The 19,316-nt window shown below is 35.1% G+C and overlaps 1 protein-coding gene across 9 annotated transcripts in view; it reads right to left on the reverse strand.

The window, feature by feature from the left end:
- Window positions 1-1,348: 1,348 nt before the first annotated feature.
- The window catches only part of ANKRD12 (ankyrin repeat domain 12), a 67,961-nt gene continuing 49,993 nt past the window's right edge, over window positions 1,349-19,316 (reverse strand). For all 9 annotated transcript variants that reach the window (XM_087961523.1, XM_026671918.2, XM_087961520.1 and 6 more), the window contains 5 exons: window positions 14,511-19,078; window positions 9,447-9,545; window positions 9,026-9,169; window positions 5,746-5,841; window positions 1,349-2,744 (listed from right to left, as the gene is read on the reverse strand). In XM_087961523.1, coding sequence (XP_087817649.1) covers window positions 2,559-2,744; window positions 5,746-5,841; window positions 9,026-9,169; window positions 9,447-9,545; window positions 14,511-19,078 — 5,093 coding nt within the window. In that variant the 3' untranslated portion in view covers window positions 1,349-2,558. The remainder of the gene's footprint in view (window positions 2,745-5,745; window positions 5,842-9,025; window positions 9,170-9,446; window positions 9,546-14,510; window positions 19,079-19,316) is intronic.

The following is a 19,316-nucleotide window of genomic DNA, read 5'->3' on the forward strand; positions in this document are numbered from 1 at the left end:
ACTTCATAAATATTTTTAATTTTCAAAGTTTAATCTTCCTTCATTTTAAATATTGTTCTAGGAGCTGAGTTAATTCATCTTTTTTCAGGAATTTCTTCAAAGGTATAATACATTTTGTAAGTCCAAAATAAGAAAGATATCCAAGTCACTCTTCTTAGTTGAAATCCACACATCCAAGTTAGTATTCTGATTTGTGTGTCCCTTTTAACAATTAAAATGTTACCGGTTTCAGTTGTAAATCCTGTATAACAGTCAATATTATACTGTAATTTTAAACCCATATCCAAAATAGCCTGATTCTCAATTGTATCCTATCTCCTCTTTTGAACTCAGCTTTATATGAGACAGTTTTAAATTTATAAGTACATTGTTGCCAAATAGACTGCAGAGAGCAACATACTGTAGATGTTTGGAGGGCTGGAGGCTGCATATGTCTAGTCTAGTCTAAGGGTGACATGATAGCAGTCTTCCAATTTTTGAGAGGCTGTTACAAGGAAGACCGGGACAACCTATTCCCCAAAGAACTTGAGAGCACGAGAAGAAATAATGGATAGAAACTTATTAGAGAGATCCAATCTAGAACTAAAGAAAATTTTCCTGACAGAACAATCAGTACAATAACTTGCCTCCAGAAGTTATGAATTCTCCAACACCGGAGGTTTTAAAGAAGGGATTGGATAGCAATTTGTCTAAAATGATATAAGGTTTCCCGGGGGTTAGACTAGGTCTTCAAGGTCCCTTCCAACTCTGTTATTCTGTAAGCAAGTTCTGCAAATATCCTTCAATTTTTTTCAGAGTTAAAATGCTTTTCCCCATTCAGTATTAGTAGTTCTCTTTTCATTATAATCTTCAGTTCTTTCTAATTGCCTCTAGTGACCAGCTTTCAAAGTGTCCTCTTATTAGGTTTGTTGCTAATTCACATTTTCTGGGGCAAAAATTTCTTAAATTAAAAATCTGCATATGTTTTAATAAGATTTTAGGAAAATATAATTATTATTATATACTATGTTATTTGGCATTTTAATCGTTAAGTTCTTAAGCTTAGATGAAACTTCTTTCACTGAAAATTGAAGAAAAATCACCCAGTGTTATAAAACTTGTCTTTCTAAAGGTTCTTAATTCCCAAAAGCAATTTGCAATCCATTTTCAATGATGTCGATTAAGAAAGAAAGTATGAAGACTCAGTACCACTTTGAAAGCTCCAAAGCTCAGCTTGGGCAAAGTTGACTGTCCTGACTCCAAATCTCTAAAAGCCTTCTATATACTCCCCATCACAATAGCAGGCATTTTGCTAACATAATAATATTAATTATATGTTCACAAATAATAGGAATATACAAGTACAATCTTATCATGGAACTTTCAAGGATTTATTTGTCAAATTGTATAAAACTTCAAAAATGAAAATTTCACAATCACAAGGATTCAAACATCTGTTAGCATGACCAATAGAATTTATTAAACATAGTTATTTACAGTTATTTATATATGTTTCTATCAGGGAATATTAAAATAGACAATATACAATTTAAGATTTCTCATTGAGAGGCATGTAAAAGGAAATAAATTGGACACTGAAAAACTCCTTTAGGGACCAGGATGTAAGAGCTGGTTTTCTAATCTTGTAAAGATTTTAAACAAAATACTCTCTTCAAGTTAAGTCACAAATATGGCATTGTAGCAGCAGAGCAAACGACAAATGGCTCTGTGGAGTTAAGACATAATCCAATAAGCACTGCAACAAACTACAATGAAAAGGGATTCATGCAAATTTGTCTGAATGAATGGATGCTGTACAAAGCAGTATATTGGATTGGTAACAAATATTTCAATCAGTTAGGTACCCTGTAGTAGGGGAAAAATTCAACTGAGCTAGCATGCAATACCACTCAGTATCAAATCTTAGCAGTAATGGTGATGAACAAGCAGCTGAATCAAACACCATGCTTTTAAAAGAAAATTGTTTGTACATTACAGATAAGAACAACAACAATTTTGGTCCAATAAACATTAGACAAAACAGTTTTACAATTAAAATATCTATTTTTGTACAGGGCTGAACATTAAATACAAGAGTATTTACATTTGCACAATATGTATAAAATAAGTTATTTTAAAAAATGAAAACAATATAACATTTTTTTCCAAAAAGAAAACTGTACAGTTAACCTATAAATTATATAAGATGAATAGACACTCTCATTCTGCACATTCCCACAAACTTAAAAGTTCTTCCACAGGTTTTTGTTGTTTATGTTTAATAATAAAAACCACTGAAGTTTTAAATAGCAAGACTTTTTGGTGGACTTACAGCTGCCAGCGCTGTTGAATCTTGAGTAAAAGACTGTCATAGATTTATTGAGTAGATGCTTTTTGAACCCAGAGGCTAAAATAATACCATTTATTAACAAATGGTATTTATATGTGCAATACTGAATGAGATTTGGAGCACATTTCAGAAGGAATACATGGAATATTGATAAAGGCAGTATTCCATTTTAGTGCTGTAATTTAAGCATCCCACAGTCTTGAGCTGTAACAGCAAGAAATGCTAGCTGTCATATAGGTGTCAATTCAAAGTCATCATTAACATCCACAAGAGGAACATAGAATTCCTGGATTTCATAAATGCTGACTGATTTATAAGTTGCAGGATCAAGTTCTTGTAGTTTAAGCTGCCATTCCAGTCTCTGAACAGCATTTAAAGCTGCTGCTTCATGTTGCTGCCTCATCAGGAGACATGTCTGTTTCAAAATAAATAGAAGAATCTTTAGTTAACTCAAGCATGCTTCTATATAAACAAGCACACTGTACTTCTATTAACCCAGGAACTATCACTTTGGCAATCCACAGGTTGATTAGACTTGTAAAATGATTTGGCCTGGTTCTCATAACCGATTCCAAAGTTTATCTACAGATTTTTTTTTTAAATTAATACATAGTAATAATAATGCAAATACTGTATTGGATATTAATTTTTAATAATAGTCTCTTGTCTTTAAATTATTAAAAAATAGTACAATCTATCCTCTAAAACAATAGCACTTTTAGGCTTCAATTCTACATGCACTTACAGGTAGTCCTAGTTTAGCAATTACAATGGGGACTAGCAACATAGTTGCTAAATAAAGTGGATTCACATAACCATGATTGTGCTTTCTGGGTTGAAACTGACAAAAGAGTAATAATTTCACACTTTTTGGCTTTTATTTGCCTGCTAACCATTACCTTTGTAATTTTCACCCCCAGCACTATGTAATCAAAAAATGCTTCTATCATTGGAGAGGAAGGGATTAGAAGAGAATGAAGCATACTACAAGAAATACACTTCGAAAGCAATGTACTGGTACTGACAGCTGTGAGCATGCTTGGCAAATGGCTAAATATATTTCCCACAGTGTGCCTCCTTACTCTCTTCTAACCCCTTAATCTCAAGTCTTTCTGTTCAGTGAAGCGAAACAGAGGAGAGAAATGACTTGTCATGGAGAAATGGCTTGGATATTGACAGGGCAGGAGAGAGAGACATACATGGGTATTTCCTTTTTCTTACTTTGCAAACCTGGGTAGGGCAGTGCATTTGAATGGGAAGATATCATGAGAGAAATGAGGGCTGCTGGTCATGCATATGGCAAAGAGTTAACCCTAGTCCAATATGGCCCTGGAAACCGAGAAAAGGTGAGTGGTTAACAATGGGCCTTCACTAAGGGTTCTATTGCACACCAACTCCCAAGTGGAGCAGAGTAGTGAGGTGGCTTCTCTCTGCAGCTCCTGATGAATTCCTTTATTGCTTCTTGTCCACAGGGGAGATTTGCATTTGCCTCAAAAAGACATCCATTAACTTTTGCGTATCTCTCCCTGGCTGGCCCAGGATCTGAAGGGACCCAAAAGGGCATTTTCATGGTCCCTTTATTATTATGAATTGCACCCAGCTGGAGTGTCTATCTCAGCATACTTGCAGAAAGGAGGTCCCCAGAAGCCGGTTGGCCAGCCAGTTTAAGTCATCTTTTTTTGTTTGGGTGGAGAAAGAGCTACAGGGAAGTTAATTCTGTTACTCCCTACCCAGAGCAAAGCAATTGGAGATGAAGGGATTAAAAGAGAATAAGGTACACAATGGGAAACACATCAGCTGTTGCTGAGTGCACTCATGGCTGTCAGCACCAGTACATTGATTTTGATGTATATTCCCTTTGTGTGCATGCTTACTCTGTTCTAATTTGTTCTTCTCCGATCTCTCTGCTCTGCAAGGAGGAAAGAAGAAAACAACAGATTAGATACAGGAGAAAGAAAGTTGACTGTAATGATGACCAATGTGACTGGGGTACTGTGAAAGTCATAAATAGTTCTAAAGTTATTTTTTCAGCACAGTTGTAAGTTTGAATGGTTGAGTCGGTGGTTGGTAAGCTAGGACTACCTGTAGTAATTTCAGCGGATTTTACTTTGTACCATGCATATTTTCTATTCTATAAAGTTGGTGAGTCTTGTCTTACTGTTTCCTTTAAAAAATGCAGAAATATATCTTGCACCATTTCCCCCCGAAAATAGCATTTATATATGCAAGTTACTCTTTAACATAATTAAGACTCTAGTGATACGATTCCAAAGAACAGGAATTTATGTCTTTACGTGTGTCCTATAGGCTTCATCTTGCTTTGTCATCTCTGAACTGCACTGAAATATGCTAAATATCTATGGTTGAAGCATTTCCTTTTCAGAATATCCTGATGTGACATAGAATTAACTGTTCACACCTCAAAATTGGACATTGTAAACTAGATAGCTTCTGGGACACTAGATCAGAATTGCATTCCAAAGTCTAAGCAAGACAATCCACAAATAAAACATTTTGATTCTGAAATGTTCTGTGCATCTTTAAATTGCAAATATAATTATAGGATTGGTGTAGATTCACTGCTTATGAATTGTTTAATTTGGAGATTTGTCTTAGCTATTATAGCTAGTAACATTGAAAATGTTTTCCCGTTTTCCTGCTCCCCCGATTTAGCACACTAGCTTGTCTTATACATAGCCTAAAATTTTACTGTATATTGTTTCATTCAAATAGGGTCCTGTTTAAATTATGAGGAAATTTGCTTTCTAACTTCCACTGAAACAAAAATGGTTGAATGTATTTCTATTTGTCTTGACTGTGTACTTGGAAATGTGTATGAAGAATATCTGAGTTAGAATTCTGCTATATTCTAAAGCATTTCACTTTTGTGGAGCTGGGATGGGCGTGGCCTGCACCTGATGCATCCGGCGTATGGGCCGCCAGATTGATACCCTGCTCTAAAGTGTACAATGACCACCACTGGCTCACTCATCTAGTCAATGGGAGAAATATCTGACCACACAATTCTTCTAGTATTGCACAAAACTCAGAATAATGGATGAAAAAGCTTCCTACATACAAGGAAACTGTGGGAATTGCTCCTTCTGACTCAGTATAATATAAAACAGTTTTGATTAGAGTACAGAACAGAAATGTGGATACAAATGCTATTATATCAGCTATTCTACTATTCCTTTCACATTTGAAATCTAACAGCAAATACAGTCTTTTTAGAATAGATCTACAGACATTTTGGAACATTCTTCAGCAAAAGAACAAGATAAAATGCTATTTCTACTTGAATTTGTAATAACACAAAAGAGTCAGATAGAGTGGGCAGCATTTCTAATAAGTTACTACCGGTAGAAATTTTTAACTGAAAAATATTTTGGGAGGAGTTCAATGAAGATACGTACCTTTAATTTGTCAAATTTGTCATCCACATCCTGTAACCATGACATAAATTGCCTTGCATTAAATCGGTCTCTAACTGATGCTTTACTGTCATCAGTCTGTAAATTAAACATATTATACCTGTTAATTATAGGCTAATGTAATTCATTATTACCACTCATTACCATGCTATACAATGACTTTGATAGATCTATATGTTTAATGATAACTACAGTTTGTCTGTAAATGTTATATTATTCTTATTTCAATTTAGTGGAAGAATTAAAATTTAAAAATGTGATTTGCTAGGCAATCCAGATAAATTTTTATTGCACAATCACTTTTCCACTATAGGTAGCCCTCCCTTAAACCTCACAGTTGGGACTGTCAACTCTGTCACTTAAGTGATGCAGTCATTAAACAAAACTTCAGCTGACCACACTGGATTTATGACAACAGTTCTGCAGCACTTGTTATGCAAAACACCCATGGACATGAAGTGAGACATCATGTGATTACAACTTGGAATTTTACTGCTGGCTTCTCTTTTGACTTTGTTTATTGGAAGCCAGCTATGATGTTTGCAAATGTGATACTGGATGGTTGTAAATCTGCCCGTTATGAAGCACCTCCTAATTGTTAATCAACCTGTATCTTTTTATAGCCCCCACAGTGTGTCTTCTTGATATGCTGTGTCTTTAATAATATAGTTTTAATTCAGCTGCATTGTAAGCTCTATTAATACTCTTCTGACAGTTCATAAAACATCTAAAAAAAATTCTACTACCCACTTGGCTATGTCGTATGTAAATGTAAAGAAATTTTACATTAGCATCACAATGCCTTCTTTGTGGAATGTATGAATTAATATAAATAGAAAGAATTTTATGTATTTGGAAAATTTGTAACATGAAACATTTTAACATAATTGCAATGCTCACCATTTTATAGCAATATTTATAGCCATTTGCTTAGTAAATCAACAGCAATCATGGTAAAATTAAAACTTTATTCTAAGTATCTGTGGTCATCATTTGTAACATAAATATAAAATGGAGAAAATCTTTAGGGCATATACACAAGAACTTGAGAGGTGTGGTTGATCAAACAAGAAGTCTACCCAACCCACAATGTTTCAATGAAATTTAAGGTGTCACAAAAGCAATGGTTCTCCCCTTTCTCATTTATAAAAAAACCACTAGTCAGAGACATATTTCTTTTATTTTTAAAAAACTAACAATGTATATTTTTCATGAATTTTAACCCACCCCTTAAGTTATAGTGTTGAAGCCATTACTGATTATGTTTCATACTAACAAATTCCTTAATTCCTGTACTGAATTAAAAGCAACTTTTTGTCCTTATTGAATAAAGCTGAAGAACCATGAACAGTGTTATAAAACATAGACATGATTTTGAAGAACTATATTATCGTGTATTATTGTATTTTATTAATTTTACATAATGGATGACAACATTAACCATAAAAACATTTTCCACCATGATCATGAATGCAGTCTTCCCAAAACTGATAATCAACATAACAGCAGCCCCTAAAATAGTATGCTACATTCCAGAAATTCAGAGGAACAGGACTAGATCTTTACTGTCTTTTAAAAATTGAGAGAAGGGTACAAGCTGTCTTTATGGGGAAAAACTGTTTTAAATAATGGGAGACCACTAAAAAGGCCTTCTCCTGGACCTCTTCTCCAAACATCTCTTAGAATACTCTCTCAGACATATTTTTGTATGTAATTATGCAAGCTACATGTTCCAAGCCAGTTTCAAAATAATTATTAAAGGACGGCTCATGTAACGTGAGCTACAGTAGTTCAATTGAGTGGTGATGATGGCAAAAGTTTTTGGAGTTAAAGGTTGGCTGGCACAGTTTTGCAGTGGTCCTTCCTTCCTCCATAGCTGATTTCAGATAGTGTTGGTGGGAGGTGGAGAGGTTGAATCCAGGTCTCTGTAATTGGGACACCCCAGGCTTGGATCTTAACCCTAACCACTGAGCATGGGGTGCAGTATCCTCAGTATAGTTATACATCTTCACTCCTTGAAGGGCAGATGATGCTGGTATGGTACTGGCTGAAGTGCCTGGAGGTGTAAGGGTCTGGATGGGAAGAAACTAGCCTTGATCCAACCCTGGTTAGATGGAGTGGCTTTACGTTTTCATCTCTCAGGTCCAGGTATTATCTTTGACTCTGGATGAGAAAGCACTTCCCTGGACTGAGCTGGTATGCCATTTGGGGGTCCTTCTACAATCGTGGAATTTGCTTTACCTCCATAACATCTGGGAGGCCTTGCTCTTGATCATTCATGCCTTGGTTACTTCTGCTTGAATTACTGCAATGCGCTTTATGTAGGCTTGCCCTTGAAGAACATATGAAGTTACAACTACTGCAGAATGTAGTGGCTTCCATAACACTGTATGCTGCCAGGTTCATCCACATTACAATCCTGTTGTGCAAAGTGCACACTGGCTTCCAGTTTCCTTCTAAGTGCAATTCAAAATGCTGGTTATTATCTTTAAAGTCCAAATGGCACAAGATTAAGTTATTTGTGGGACTGCTTCTCACTGAGAACAACTGCCTGTCCTACCAGATCAGATAGGGTGGTCAGGCTCCTAGTCCCTTCCCTTTAAATGTTGCCATTTTATGGACCTAGGAAATGTGCCTTTTCTGTGAAAGCCTAATGCCTATGGAACACACCCTTCTTCAAGGTTCAGCGGGCCCCCATCCTTTTAACCTTTCAAAAAAACACTTGCTTTCTTCCCAAGTGTTAGGATACAGTGAAGTAGATGGGATGAATCTGTTGTGGGCTGAATGAGAAAATTTAGCTACAGTGCCAGTCCTTTTTGTTTTAATGTATTTGTTTTATTGTAGATATTGTTTTATTTTGGGGGTGCGAGCCATCCAGAAGTAGGCTTGAGATGTACAACTATAGAAATATTATAATCAAACAAACACATACATAGACACATACTATAATTGTGTTTTTCTACAGCAGGTATGATTGCAATTTGCATACCAGCTTATGCTGACAAAACTGCCTTTTTAACTATGGCCTCCACCTGCTGTTCTAGCAGGATCCTCAAATCACAAAACTTGTTTCATGGGTGTTGCCTAACCATCCAAAGACAATACTAGTTATCAATAGACGATCTCAAGAAAATGAATCTCATGAAAGAACATCAAGGCACACAACTTTTCTACTGTTTTCAATTAACTGCATGGATATAAACTTATATTCACAATGTCAATAATTTTCCTTTTATCGTATTTCTTCAAACAACTTTTTTACCTGTGCATCAAGAGGCACGTTATATACTTCGGCATCCAGCAGTACTGTACATGCACTAAAAGGCAAAGTCTGATTTGCTAAAGTTCTTGCTGCTCGATAATGGACTCGTAGTACTTCTTGCTCATTGGAAACAATAAGTTTTTCCTAATTAAATTAGAAGACATATAATTTAGCAAAATCACATAATCTTTTATTAACTCAAAGATACATCTTATCACTATAAAAAACTAATCCTTCCCTATACTTATGAGGGAATCCTGTTTAAAATGTACAATGCATTAGTATTTTAAAATTCCCTTGAAAAAATGGAAATATTTAGTTCTGAATCAACTAACTTAATATAATTTCTTATAATTTACATTTAAAAAATAAAAACCTCTTAAAAGTAGTGATCTGTCAGTAGACTTTATTACATTCTTACCCTTTCAATACTGTGTTGTAAACGAAGTTTCATCCTTACAACTTCTTGCTGCTTAAAGAGTTCCTTAAGTGGATCAGATAGTGATGGTGGTGGTGTGATCTGTAAAAGAAATATCACTTTGATATAAATCTATATATGCAAAAGATATATATTTTGAATGTGTAAAAGATACATTTGATGGGAAGTAAAAATTACAGTATTTAAATGGTGGCTAAAATTGGGGCAAAAGTGAGTATAAAAATGAAACACTTGCTGTATATTGTCTTGAACTTTTTAAAATACAGTAATTTTAAAATACACTGGGATCTAAGGTCGGACTTGATATAAGGCTTGGTTCTAGTAAAATTGATCGTTCATACAAGATTATTCTAAATATCTGCAATCTTGCATCACCAATCCATTAGACTCCCAAGAATGTAATTAACAATACACATCAGAAAAATATTACCATGCATTTAAAATGCTGTTGCCAGAAGAAGATGAATAGGAAAAAAGGTAAATCTAGATAAAAAGCCTATGCAATGTCCAGTTTTCTCATTTTTGTCAGCCTAAAGTTGTCTTTTCTTTCCCTAATGAATGTGTATATACACACACTTGTATGTACATAAACATAATCAGCAGTCACTCCAAAAAATCAGGGCTAGGTCAAGGATGACATATACATACATACGTGCGTGTGTGTGTGTGTGTGTGTGTGTGTATTTGTTCTCTTAAGTTTTCACGGGTATTTATATGTATGGTATTCAGCTTTGTTCGGGTATTTTCCCACATCATTATAGTTGTGCTTTTAAAGTTGTAGCAACGTTTCGGCAGAATCTCATCTGCCATCATCAGGCTTCTGTATTGTGTTTGTCTGTGAGTCAGACTTTCACAGCTGTTTCTGTTTTAAATTTGGTGCTAGCCTATGCTGTGCCAGAATGTTTTTTTCTTCATCCTGATTGCTTGGGAATCTTGGTCTGTGTTTATTGGTCTTGGAGTTTGCTGTGTTCTGCTTGGTTGGTGTTTCTAATATCTTCTGTCTGTTTTGTAGCTTTTTTTGCCTTGATTGGCTGGCAACATTGTGTTTCCTGTATTGGAGGCTTTTAGTGCGGCTTGGCTCCGAGTAAATGGAAAGCTATCATTTATTAGGAAGCTAGGTTTCATCTGGGTGCCTGGTTGGGGTGTGTTTGAGCTGGAGGTATCAGGGAAAGAGATTCCAACTCGATCAATTAAACAAAGATTTCCTAATTCTACACCTGGAATTGAGCAACAAAATCCACCCTCTACTTTGGGACAAGATAAAACAACTTACAACTTGGTGAGCTGAAACTGAAACCACTTACAAAAATGACAAACTCCTGAAGAAACTAAAGAAATTAGAACATGACAAGAAAGCCCCCAACAACTCACAACAACACCTGAAACAATTACTATACAACGTTTCCAACAGAGAACTCACCAAAACAGAAACAGATGTCCTAACCAAAGGATTCAATTATGCTATAGCACCCCAAAAAATCCCCACAGAATCCATCATATGTGGAGTGGAATCCAGCCTAACTAAATTAAATACAGATGAAGTTGATAGAATAAGACACCAAGTCACTAACATCCTATGCACAAGCAAACCACCCAAAAGCAACTTGCACAAAAAGGAACTAAAAGCCCTGCAAGCCTTAAGGAACGACAGCAGCATAATCATACTTCCAGCAGATAAAGGTAATGCCACAGTAGTATTGGATAGAAAAGACTACGAAACAAAATTGACAGACCTACTCCAAGACTCCACATACAAATCCATAAACTCGGACCCAACCACATATCTGGAAAAAATAACCAAGAAGAAAATTATAACCAGCCACATGAGCAAAGAGATTCAACAGACAATCATTCCAAGAGAAAAATCTTCCAGATGCCCCAAACTATACGGCCTCCCAAAAATACACAAAGAAGGCATACCTCTCAGACCCGTAGTCAGTTCCAGAGGAGCACCACTACAAAACCTAGCCAAATACCTAGCAAAGCAGCTACAGCCCCATGCTGAAGCAGCAGCTTCACATGTACAAAACTCATACCACCTCTTGGAAATTATCAAAGATCTACACGTGGAACAAGAAGATCTGCTTGTAAGTTTCGACGTGGTTTCACTATTCACTCAAGTCCCGGTAAAAGAAACTCTTGAAATAATAAAAAATAAATACCAACCACCCAAACACCTCATGGAACTAACAGAACACTGCTTAACCAACACATATTTCATAGACAAAGGACAAAGATACAAGAAAATTGAAGGAGCCCCTATAGAATCACCACTGTCACCCATCATTGCAAACCTGTTCATGGAAGAATTCGAATCCAGAGCCCTAGCCAATGCCACCCACAAACCCAAACTATGGTTAAGATACATCGATGACACATTTGTTATTTGGCCCCATGGAAAAGAAAACCTAAACAATTTCCTAACACACCTAAACAGCACACACCCCAAAATCAAATTCACCATGGAAATGGAAACAAACAACTACCATTCCTAGATGTACTAATCTACAAAACAACAGATGGCACACTAGGACACACCATATACCAGAAGAAAACACACACCAACCGCTACCTCAACGCCCAATCCCACCACCACCCAGCACAGATAAACTCCATGGCCAAAACACTAATTGCCAGAACCAAATGCCTGGCAGACAAGACACACATAAAGACTGAACTATGCACCGTGACTAAAGTACCGACAGCCAACGGCTTCCACAAAAGCAAAATCACTGGCTTGATCCACAAAAACACACTGAGACAGAATGGAGACCTAGAAGATGAACAGACCTATGGAACAGCTGTCCTGCCCTACATAAGAGGTACTACAGACAAAATCAGTAAGATACTACACAGGCATCACATCAAGACTGCCTTCAAAACAGACAGAAAAATAGCAGCCATCCTAAGAAACCCCAAAGATAAAATTGACCTGGAAAACCAAGGCATATATGAAGTCCCCTATGCATCATGCCCTGCCACATACATTGGACAGACCAATAGAAGAATAAGTACCCACCTAGATGAACACAAAAATGCAGTAAAAAAGCTGGAACACACTTCCTCACTAGTCCAACACATGAAAGCCACAAGTCATAGGATTGACTTCAATGGCACCAAAACCCTAGCCACTATAGAAAACCCCAGCTACAGAATTATCAGAGAAGCCATAGAGATTGAAAAAAGACCTGAAAGCATGAATAGAAGAGATGACTCCACCAGACTGTCAATTATCTGGAAGCCTGCACTCTCAAACAAAAAAATGTCCATGCCACAAGCCAGGCAAACACCTGGGCACAAACAGACTCCCCCTGATACCTCCAGCTCAAACACACCCCAACCAGGCACCCAGATGAAACCTAGCTTCCTAACAAATGATAGCTGTCCATTTACTCGGAGCCAAGCCGCACTAAAAGCCTCCAATACAGGAAACACAATGTTGCCAGCCAATCAAGACAAAAAAAGCTACAAAACAGACAGAAGATATTAGAAACACCAATCAAGCAGAACACAGCAAACTCCAAGACCAATAAACACAGACCAAGACTCCCAACCAATCAGGATGAAGAAAAAAACATTCTGGCACAGCAGTAGGCTAGCACCAAATTTAAAACAGAAACAGCTGTGAAAGTCTGACTCACAGACAAACACAATACAGAAGCCTAATGATGGCAGATGAGATTCTGCTGAAACATTGCTACAACTTTAAAAGCACAACTATAATGACGTGGGAAAATACCCGAACAAAGCTGAATACCATACATATAAATACCTGCGAAAACTTAAGGATAGATAGATAGATAGATAGATAGATAGATAGATAGATAGATAGATTGATAGATAGATAGATAGATGATAGATAGATAGATAGATAGATAGATGTAACATAACAAGGAACTATTAAATGCAATAAATAATTAAAATTGCTTGTAAAGTAAGATAACTCTTTTATAAAACAAATCCCACATCTACAGTATATATTCCAACCATTATTTCCCTCAAACACAATTCATTGTCACATAGAAAAACACATGCGTTCCTTATTTCCCCGAAAAATAGCAAGAAACAACTAAAAAGACAAAATAAAGGCTGAAGAGAACAAGAAAGAAGGAAAGAAAAGAGAAAGGGGAGGAACAAAACCAAATGGAGATGAGAGATAATGTAACTGAACAAGGAAAGAGAGTAAACCCTTATTTAGATATATATTTTAAAAAGGGTAAAAATTTCTTTGATTAAATACTCTCAAGTAATTGCTATCTTTAGTTAATTTGCAAAGGCAACCAACTGTGTTATTATCTGCATCTCCTGCTTCTTGTTTTCTCCTATTTATTTTTATCAGTCTGTCTTCATAGATATTTATGGGGGGAAGTTGTATATCTATGAATTGATATAGGATAAATAAGATGATTTTTCACCAAAGTACCACATTAATGCATGATAACTAAGCCAATTTGCATTCATTTCTTTGTATAAATGCTGATGAACTATTCTTACTATGCATAGGAATTTATGTAATTAACAAAAAATGGAGGAATGTACTTGAGCAGGAACTGTCAGCCTAGGAGCATCTCAAAGTTGCAGAGCACCTCTGAGCAGAGGAATGCAACCGTATTCAAACCCAAGTATTACCCTGGAATAATTTAGCCAAAGGTCCAAAATCAACCAGCTTTGAAAAGATTAAATCTAAGTCTGTTCCTTTCCATCCACACTCTGACATTCTCCAAATACACAATTTCTTCTGTATCACCTGTCTGAAGAGGGGCCAAGAAATCTAACTTCTATAAATTAGCTGGTTGTACCATGTGCAATTTTTTTCATGATGCACTCAATAAATCTTTTTTAAATTCTTTATTTGCATAATATGCATTTTATATTTGTTGAAGGAGTGAATGCATGAGTAAAACATGATTATGTCTGCATTTTCTGACTGAGCATATCAGCAAGATAAACACTGATATTGTTAACTTACAATGAAGTGAAGTTTTGAAAGCAACAACTAAGAGCCAACAATTAATTCTATAGTAACTCAAATTCCTAGTTACTTACTGTTGGAATGCATATCTTGCTCAGGGGATTGCCATCTAGGAGGTATGATCCATTGAAGGTTACATATTCATCATAATACTGGGGTGCTTGAGGAATAACGCTACATAGTAATTTACGTTTCTCTTCTATTTTCTTTCTTATATGCAAATATTCAAAATACGGATTTGCTCTCTCTGAACTGTATGGCTGAATCTCTTCTAGTTTTAGAGAGTCTACAACAGCTGCCAGAGACTGGTGAGTTTTTTCTTTAGCTTGCATTAAAGATGCATTTATTTGAACAGGCTGAGGAACACGTGACAGCTTTCTTTTACGTGGATGATGTGGCTGAGCATCTTCTTCCTCAGTTAATCTTATCCGTCCTTTCAAAGAGGCTGATGAATCAAAATCTCTTTCTGAGATCTGGGAACAACCAGAAAGGTTCTGCTTACTTTGATTAGCAAGGATATTTGCTCTATTCCTTGTAATTCTTTGAGGAATTTCATAGTGTTGTGCTTTAGGATCTTCTATTGCTTCTTCCAATTCTAATTTAATAGTTGGACTATATTTATGTACTTCATGTCCAGTTAACTGTGAATGGCTTTCCAAATTAGGTGGTAGATACTGTTGCCTTTCTTCCATTGAATTATTTTCTGCACTATCCATATTAAAAAAATTTCTATTGTACTCACTTGTAATTCCTTTCAGTGTTCTACCGTTTAGCTCTTGAAGATCAAGGTCACTTTTATTACCAGCCATATGAGATGAACAGATGTCAATGGAATGGGCTTTTTCACCTTGGAACTGAATGTCAATTACACTAGTATCAAGTTCTTCAGCTTGTGACGTTTTATAAATGAGCTTACTTACTGCAGATGGATTTGCACTGGAGTGTAAGCGAGGATCATTTGCAACAAAATCCTTTTCAAAATTTTGTGAAATATCTTTAGTAATATTTTCAGGATAAACTGTGATAAGCATATCTGCTTTTTTGTTGTTTGACAAGAAGACATTTTTTTCTATCTTTTTTTTGCTGGCATCTATGTCTAAGATTGAATTGCTAGGTTGAATGGAATTTTGTGGGTTCTTAATAAGAAGCTCTTGGCTGTTTGTATCTGACAAAGCTACATGCTTTGACATATAAATTGTATCTGTGCTTGGCTGAATCTGAGAAGGGCAACATGACTGAACAGACAAAAATTCTGCCATTTCCTGGGATGTAGGATTTGATACATTTTCAGCATGATGATAAAAAGATTCAGAACTTTTCTGCTCTTTCATAGTTTTATTTTCAAAATTAGTTATGGCTGAGGCATTTGTTGCATCAAGCTCACAGCCTGAATAATTTGAACAGGAACAGTCACTATTTAATGAAATAAATCTATCCAAAGGCACATCCCATGTTTTACTTGATGGAGTCGTATTATTATGTTCTGAATATGTATGACTCTCTCCTGATGAGCTTGAGGGAGCAGTGTTTTTACCAACTGCATCTAATGCATTAGGTTTATGAACAGGTCTACTTGGGGATAAAGTGGAACTGGAATACAAGCTGGTCAATCCATTCTGGGAATCCTTTTCAAGCAAATTGCAACATTCATTTTTAGGAAAAGTATTATAACTTTGAACTGAGAGTAAAGTATTGTGATTACTTTCTTCTGGTACTCGGGACTGTTTTGTATTTTCATAAATACATACTGGCATACTGCATCTACGCACTTCTACAACTGATCTGCAATCATTTATAACAAATTTTACATCTTCAACTGATGCTGATCTAATATAAGCTGGAGGAAGTCTGTTTAAAGTAAGTGCTTTATTGCGCTCTGGCAACTCTGACAAACTATCATTCTCATAGTTTGCAGGTGATTTGGCACTAGGCAAAAATGGTGAATGTGAAAAAGACATTTGAGAATCAGATCCTTCAAGCATAAAATCTGAATCATACTCAACAACAGGTCTTGGAGGAGTTACTGTAGTATGATAAGAATCCTCTGAGCTAGCAATTGAAATCATGGATATTGATCTGGAGGTTAGTCCAGTTTTTTCACTTTCTGATCTAGGAGACCTACTTAAGCTACTGTCCAATGCTAGGGATGGTTTTCCATTAGAATTTTTTATATCAACTGACTGTGATCTACTGCTGGTAGCATCTTTTAGCTGCTTATCTTTCCCAGAAGCATCTGATAACTCTGAGCTTTTTGAACGAATTAGTTCTTTGTTCTTTGAATCAGTAAGTGAATATTTTATTTTATCCTTATCTTTTATTTTATTAAATTCAGTACAGGATCGATTCTTTAATCTTTCTTTTTCCTTCTGTTTTATTTTTTCTTTGTGTTTTCTATGCCACTGTTCAATTTCCAGATCTTTAAGACTAAGCATTCTTTCAAAGCTTGTCTGCATCAAGTCATCATTTAATAATCTCTTTTCTTTAGGTCGAGTGTCTTTAGACACTGGTAATGGTTTAGATTTAAGCTTTTCAGTTTCAGATTTTAATTTAGATACATTATTTTGTTGCATTTTATCTTTATATTTGTCACGCTCTTTGTATCTGTCAATATCTTTATCTTTTTTATCCTTCTCTCTTCCATCAGGAGTTTTCAGCAATTCATCTTTTGGCTTCTCTTTTAAGAATAAAGTTTTTTCACTACTGCATTTTTTCTCTTCTGCTGTTTGCTTCATGTTTGTAATTACTGAACTATCACGTTCTTTCAATTTCTCTTTTTTTTCCATTTCTTTTTCTTTGTTTCTACCCTTTTCCATTTTTGAATATTCACTATCCTTTTCGGAACTCTTGCATTTCTTATCATTGCTGGATTTTTCTTTAGATTCCGAAAAGTATCTATCATTTTTTTCTTTATCATGCTTCTTTTCAAATCTTTCTCTGATTTTTTCTTTGTCATCAACCTTTTTAATAGCATTGAAGCTTTTTAATTTATCATGTTCTTTGTTTGTTTTTTCTACCTGTTGAACATACACCTTTTCCTTTTCTTTTGTTTTTTCATTATTTTCAAGAGAATCTGGTTTATCCTTTTCTGATTTGTGTTCACATTTTATTTTTTTCTCTTTATCTGTATTTTTTCTTTCTATTTTTTCAGCAGAAGAGTTTCGCTTTTCATTTTTTTCTTTATGATCCTTTTTTTCTGGTTTATCAATGTCCTCCTTGTCTATTACAGTTATATTTGTTGACATATCCCTAACGCCTAAAGAGAAAAAATCTGCCTCTTTATCAAGAAATATGCTATGGTCTTTTGTTTTCTCTTCCTTGTCATTTTCTTTTTTAGTTTTTTCTCTTTCTTTTTCTTCTCTAAAATTTTTATCTTTTTGAAAGCTTCTCTCTTTCACATATTTGTCTTCTTTAATTAAAATCTTTTCCAATTTAGATTTCTTCTCGGACACTTGAGGGTCATGATCTACAGTTGACGTATCTTCTGCCTCATCACTTTTGAAAAAATTTTCTTTCCAAAATTCTCTATCAAACTCAACATTCCTCTGGACATCCTTGGAATTTTCCTTATGCTTACATCTTTCTTTCTCTCCATCCTGTTCCTTTTTATGCTTATCCCTATCCTTTTCTTTATGCTTCAATTTATGCTTTTTAAGCATTTTACCCTCCTTGTCAGTCTTCTTCATCACAGTATCAGAATTTTCAAAGATTGGACTGTTATCTTCATCTTTAAGTTTAGGACTGGATTTCTCACTAAATTCTAAAATAAATTCTTTCTGATGCTTACTTTTGTCTCTGTTTTTGTAAGACTTATTACTAGAATTTTCCAAAAGAAATTCAGTATCTGCATTATGGTCATATCGAACTAATTCAGATTGTGAAGTTACCTCTGACCCTTCTGGAGATAAACAAATTTTAACATTTTCTTGTTTAAATGTGGAAGACTGTTTTTCATTAATGCCACATGAATGTTTAGGGGATCTACTAGGAGTAATATGGAGTAAGGACAAAGAAGAATCCTCCTTCGGGCTAAATGTTTTTCGAAAATTATCATCTTCTTTGCTTTTGTCTAATGATTCTAACAAAGAAACACTCAGGTTTGTCAATTTGGAATGATCTTTTTCCTGTTTTAATTGCTGATTTTCTTTATTTTTGCTTTGATTTTTCAGTTTTCTTTTAACTTTTCCTTTTTGTTTACATTCATTATAAACATATTCTTTTTTACTCTTTGCATCGGAATTTGAAATTTCTGTAACAGTACATGAAGGAGATATTATTTTTTTGTCTTGAAGAATGTCTTCATCTGAACTTTCAGAACTTGAATATAGGACTCTGGAAGGTTTCTGTTTTTTATTTTTAAATGATTTTGGAAATGATAGTTTTTCCTGTGAAAGAAATAAGTTACTTTGTTCTGTTTCAGACATATCTTCTTTTCTCAGATCTTTCCGTGGAATTTGTCTATCATCTATCATTTTCTTAACTTCTTCATCATCATCATCTTTGAATTCATATTCATCAAGAGCTGATGGAAGAGATGTCTTACTGGAAACATGTTTGTTGTCATTAGCCAGAGATTCTTTCTCTGTCTCAGAATCCATATTGCCTTCTATGCTGGAAGGATTTACAGATGGTGCTTCATCAAGATCTAGAATAGAAAAACAGGTTGCTGCTGTGTTCATTCCTTTACTGTTAATAGCAATCAAATCTTATATACTTGTCATGCATTTTCATTAGTTCAAATTATTGTAGTATAAATTAGATAGAAGTAAATATGAAATGTGCTACTTATTATTAATTATATAATAAAGCATTGTTACATTTAACATGGAATAATAGTAATTTGATAGTGAATTCCAGGGTTAAACTGCAAATTCACAAAAACA

This window comes from Notechis scutatus, chromosome 3 (assembly GCF_049901735.1).
Source record: "Notechis scutatus isolate UNSWTSFEM ecotype Mainland chromosome 3, rNotScu1.2, whole genome shotgun sequence".
Taxonomy (NCBI): Eukaryota; Metazoa; Chordata; class Lepidosauria; order Squamata; family Elapidae; genus Notechis; species Notechis scutatus.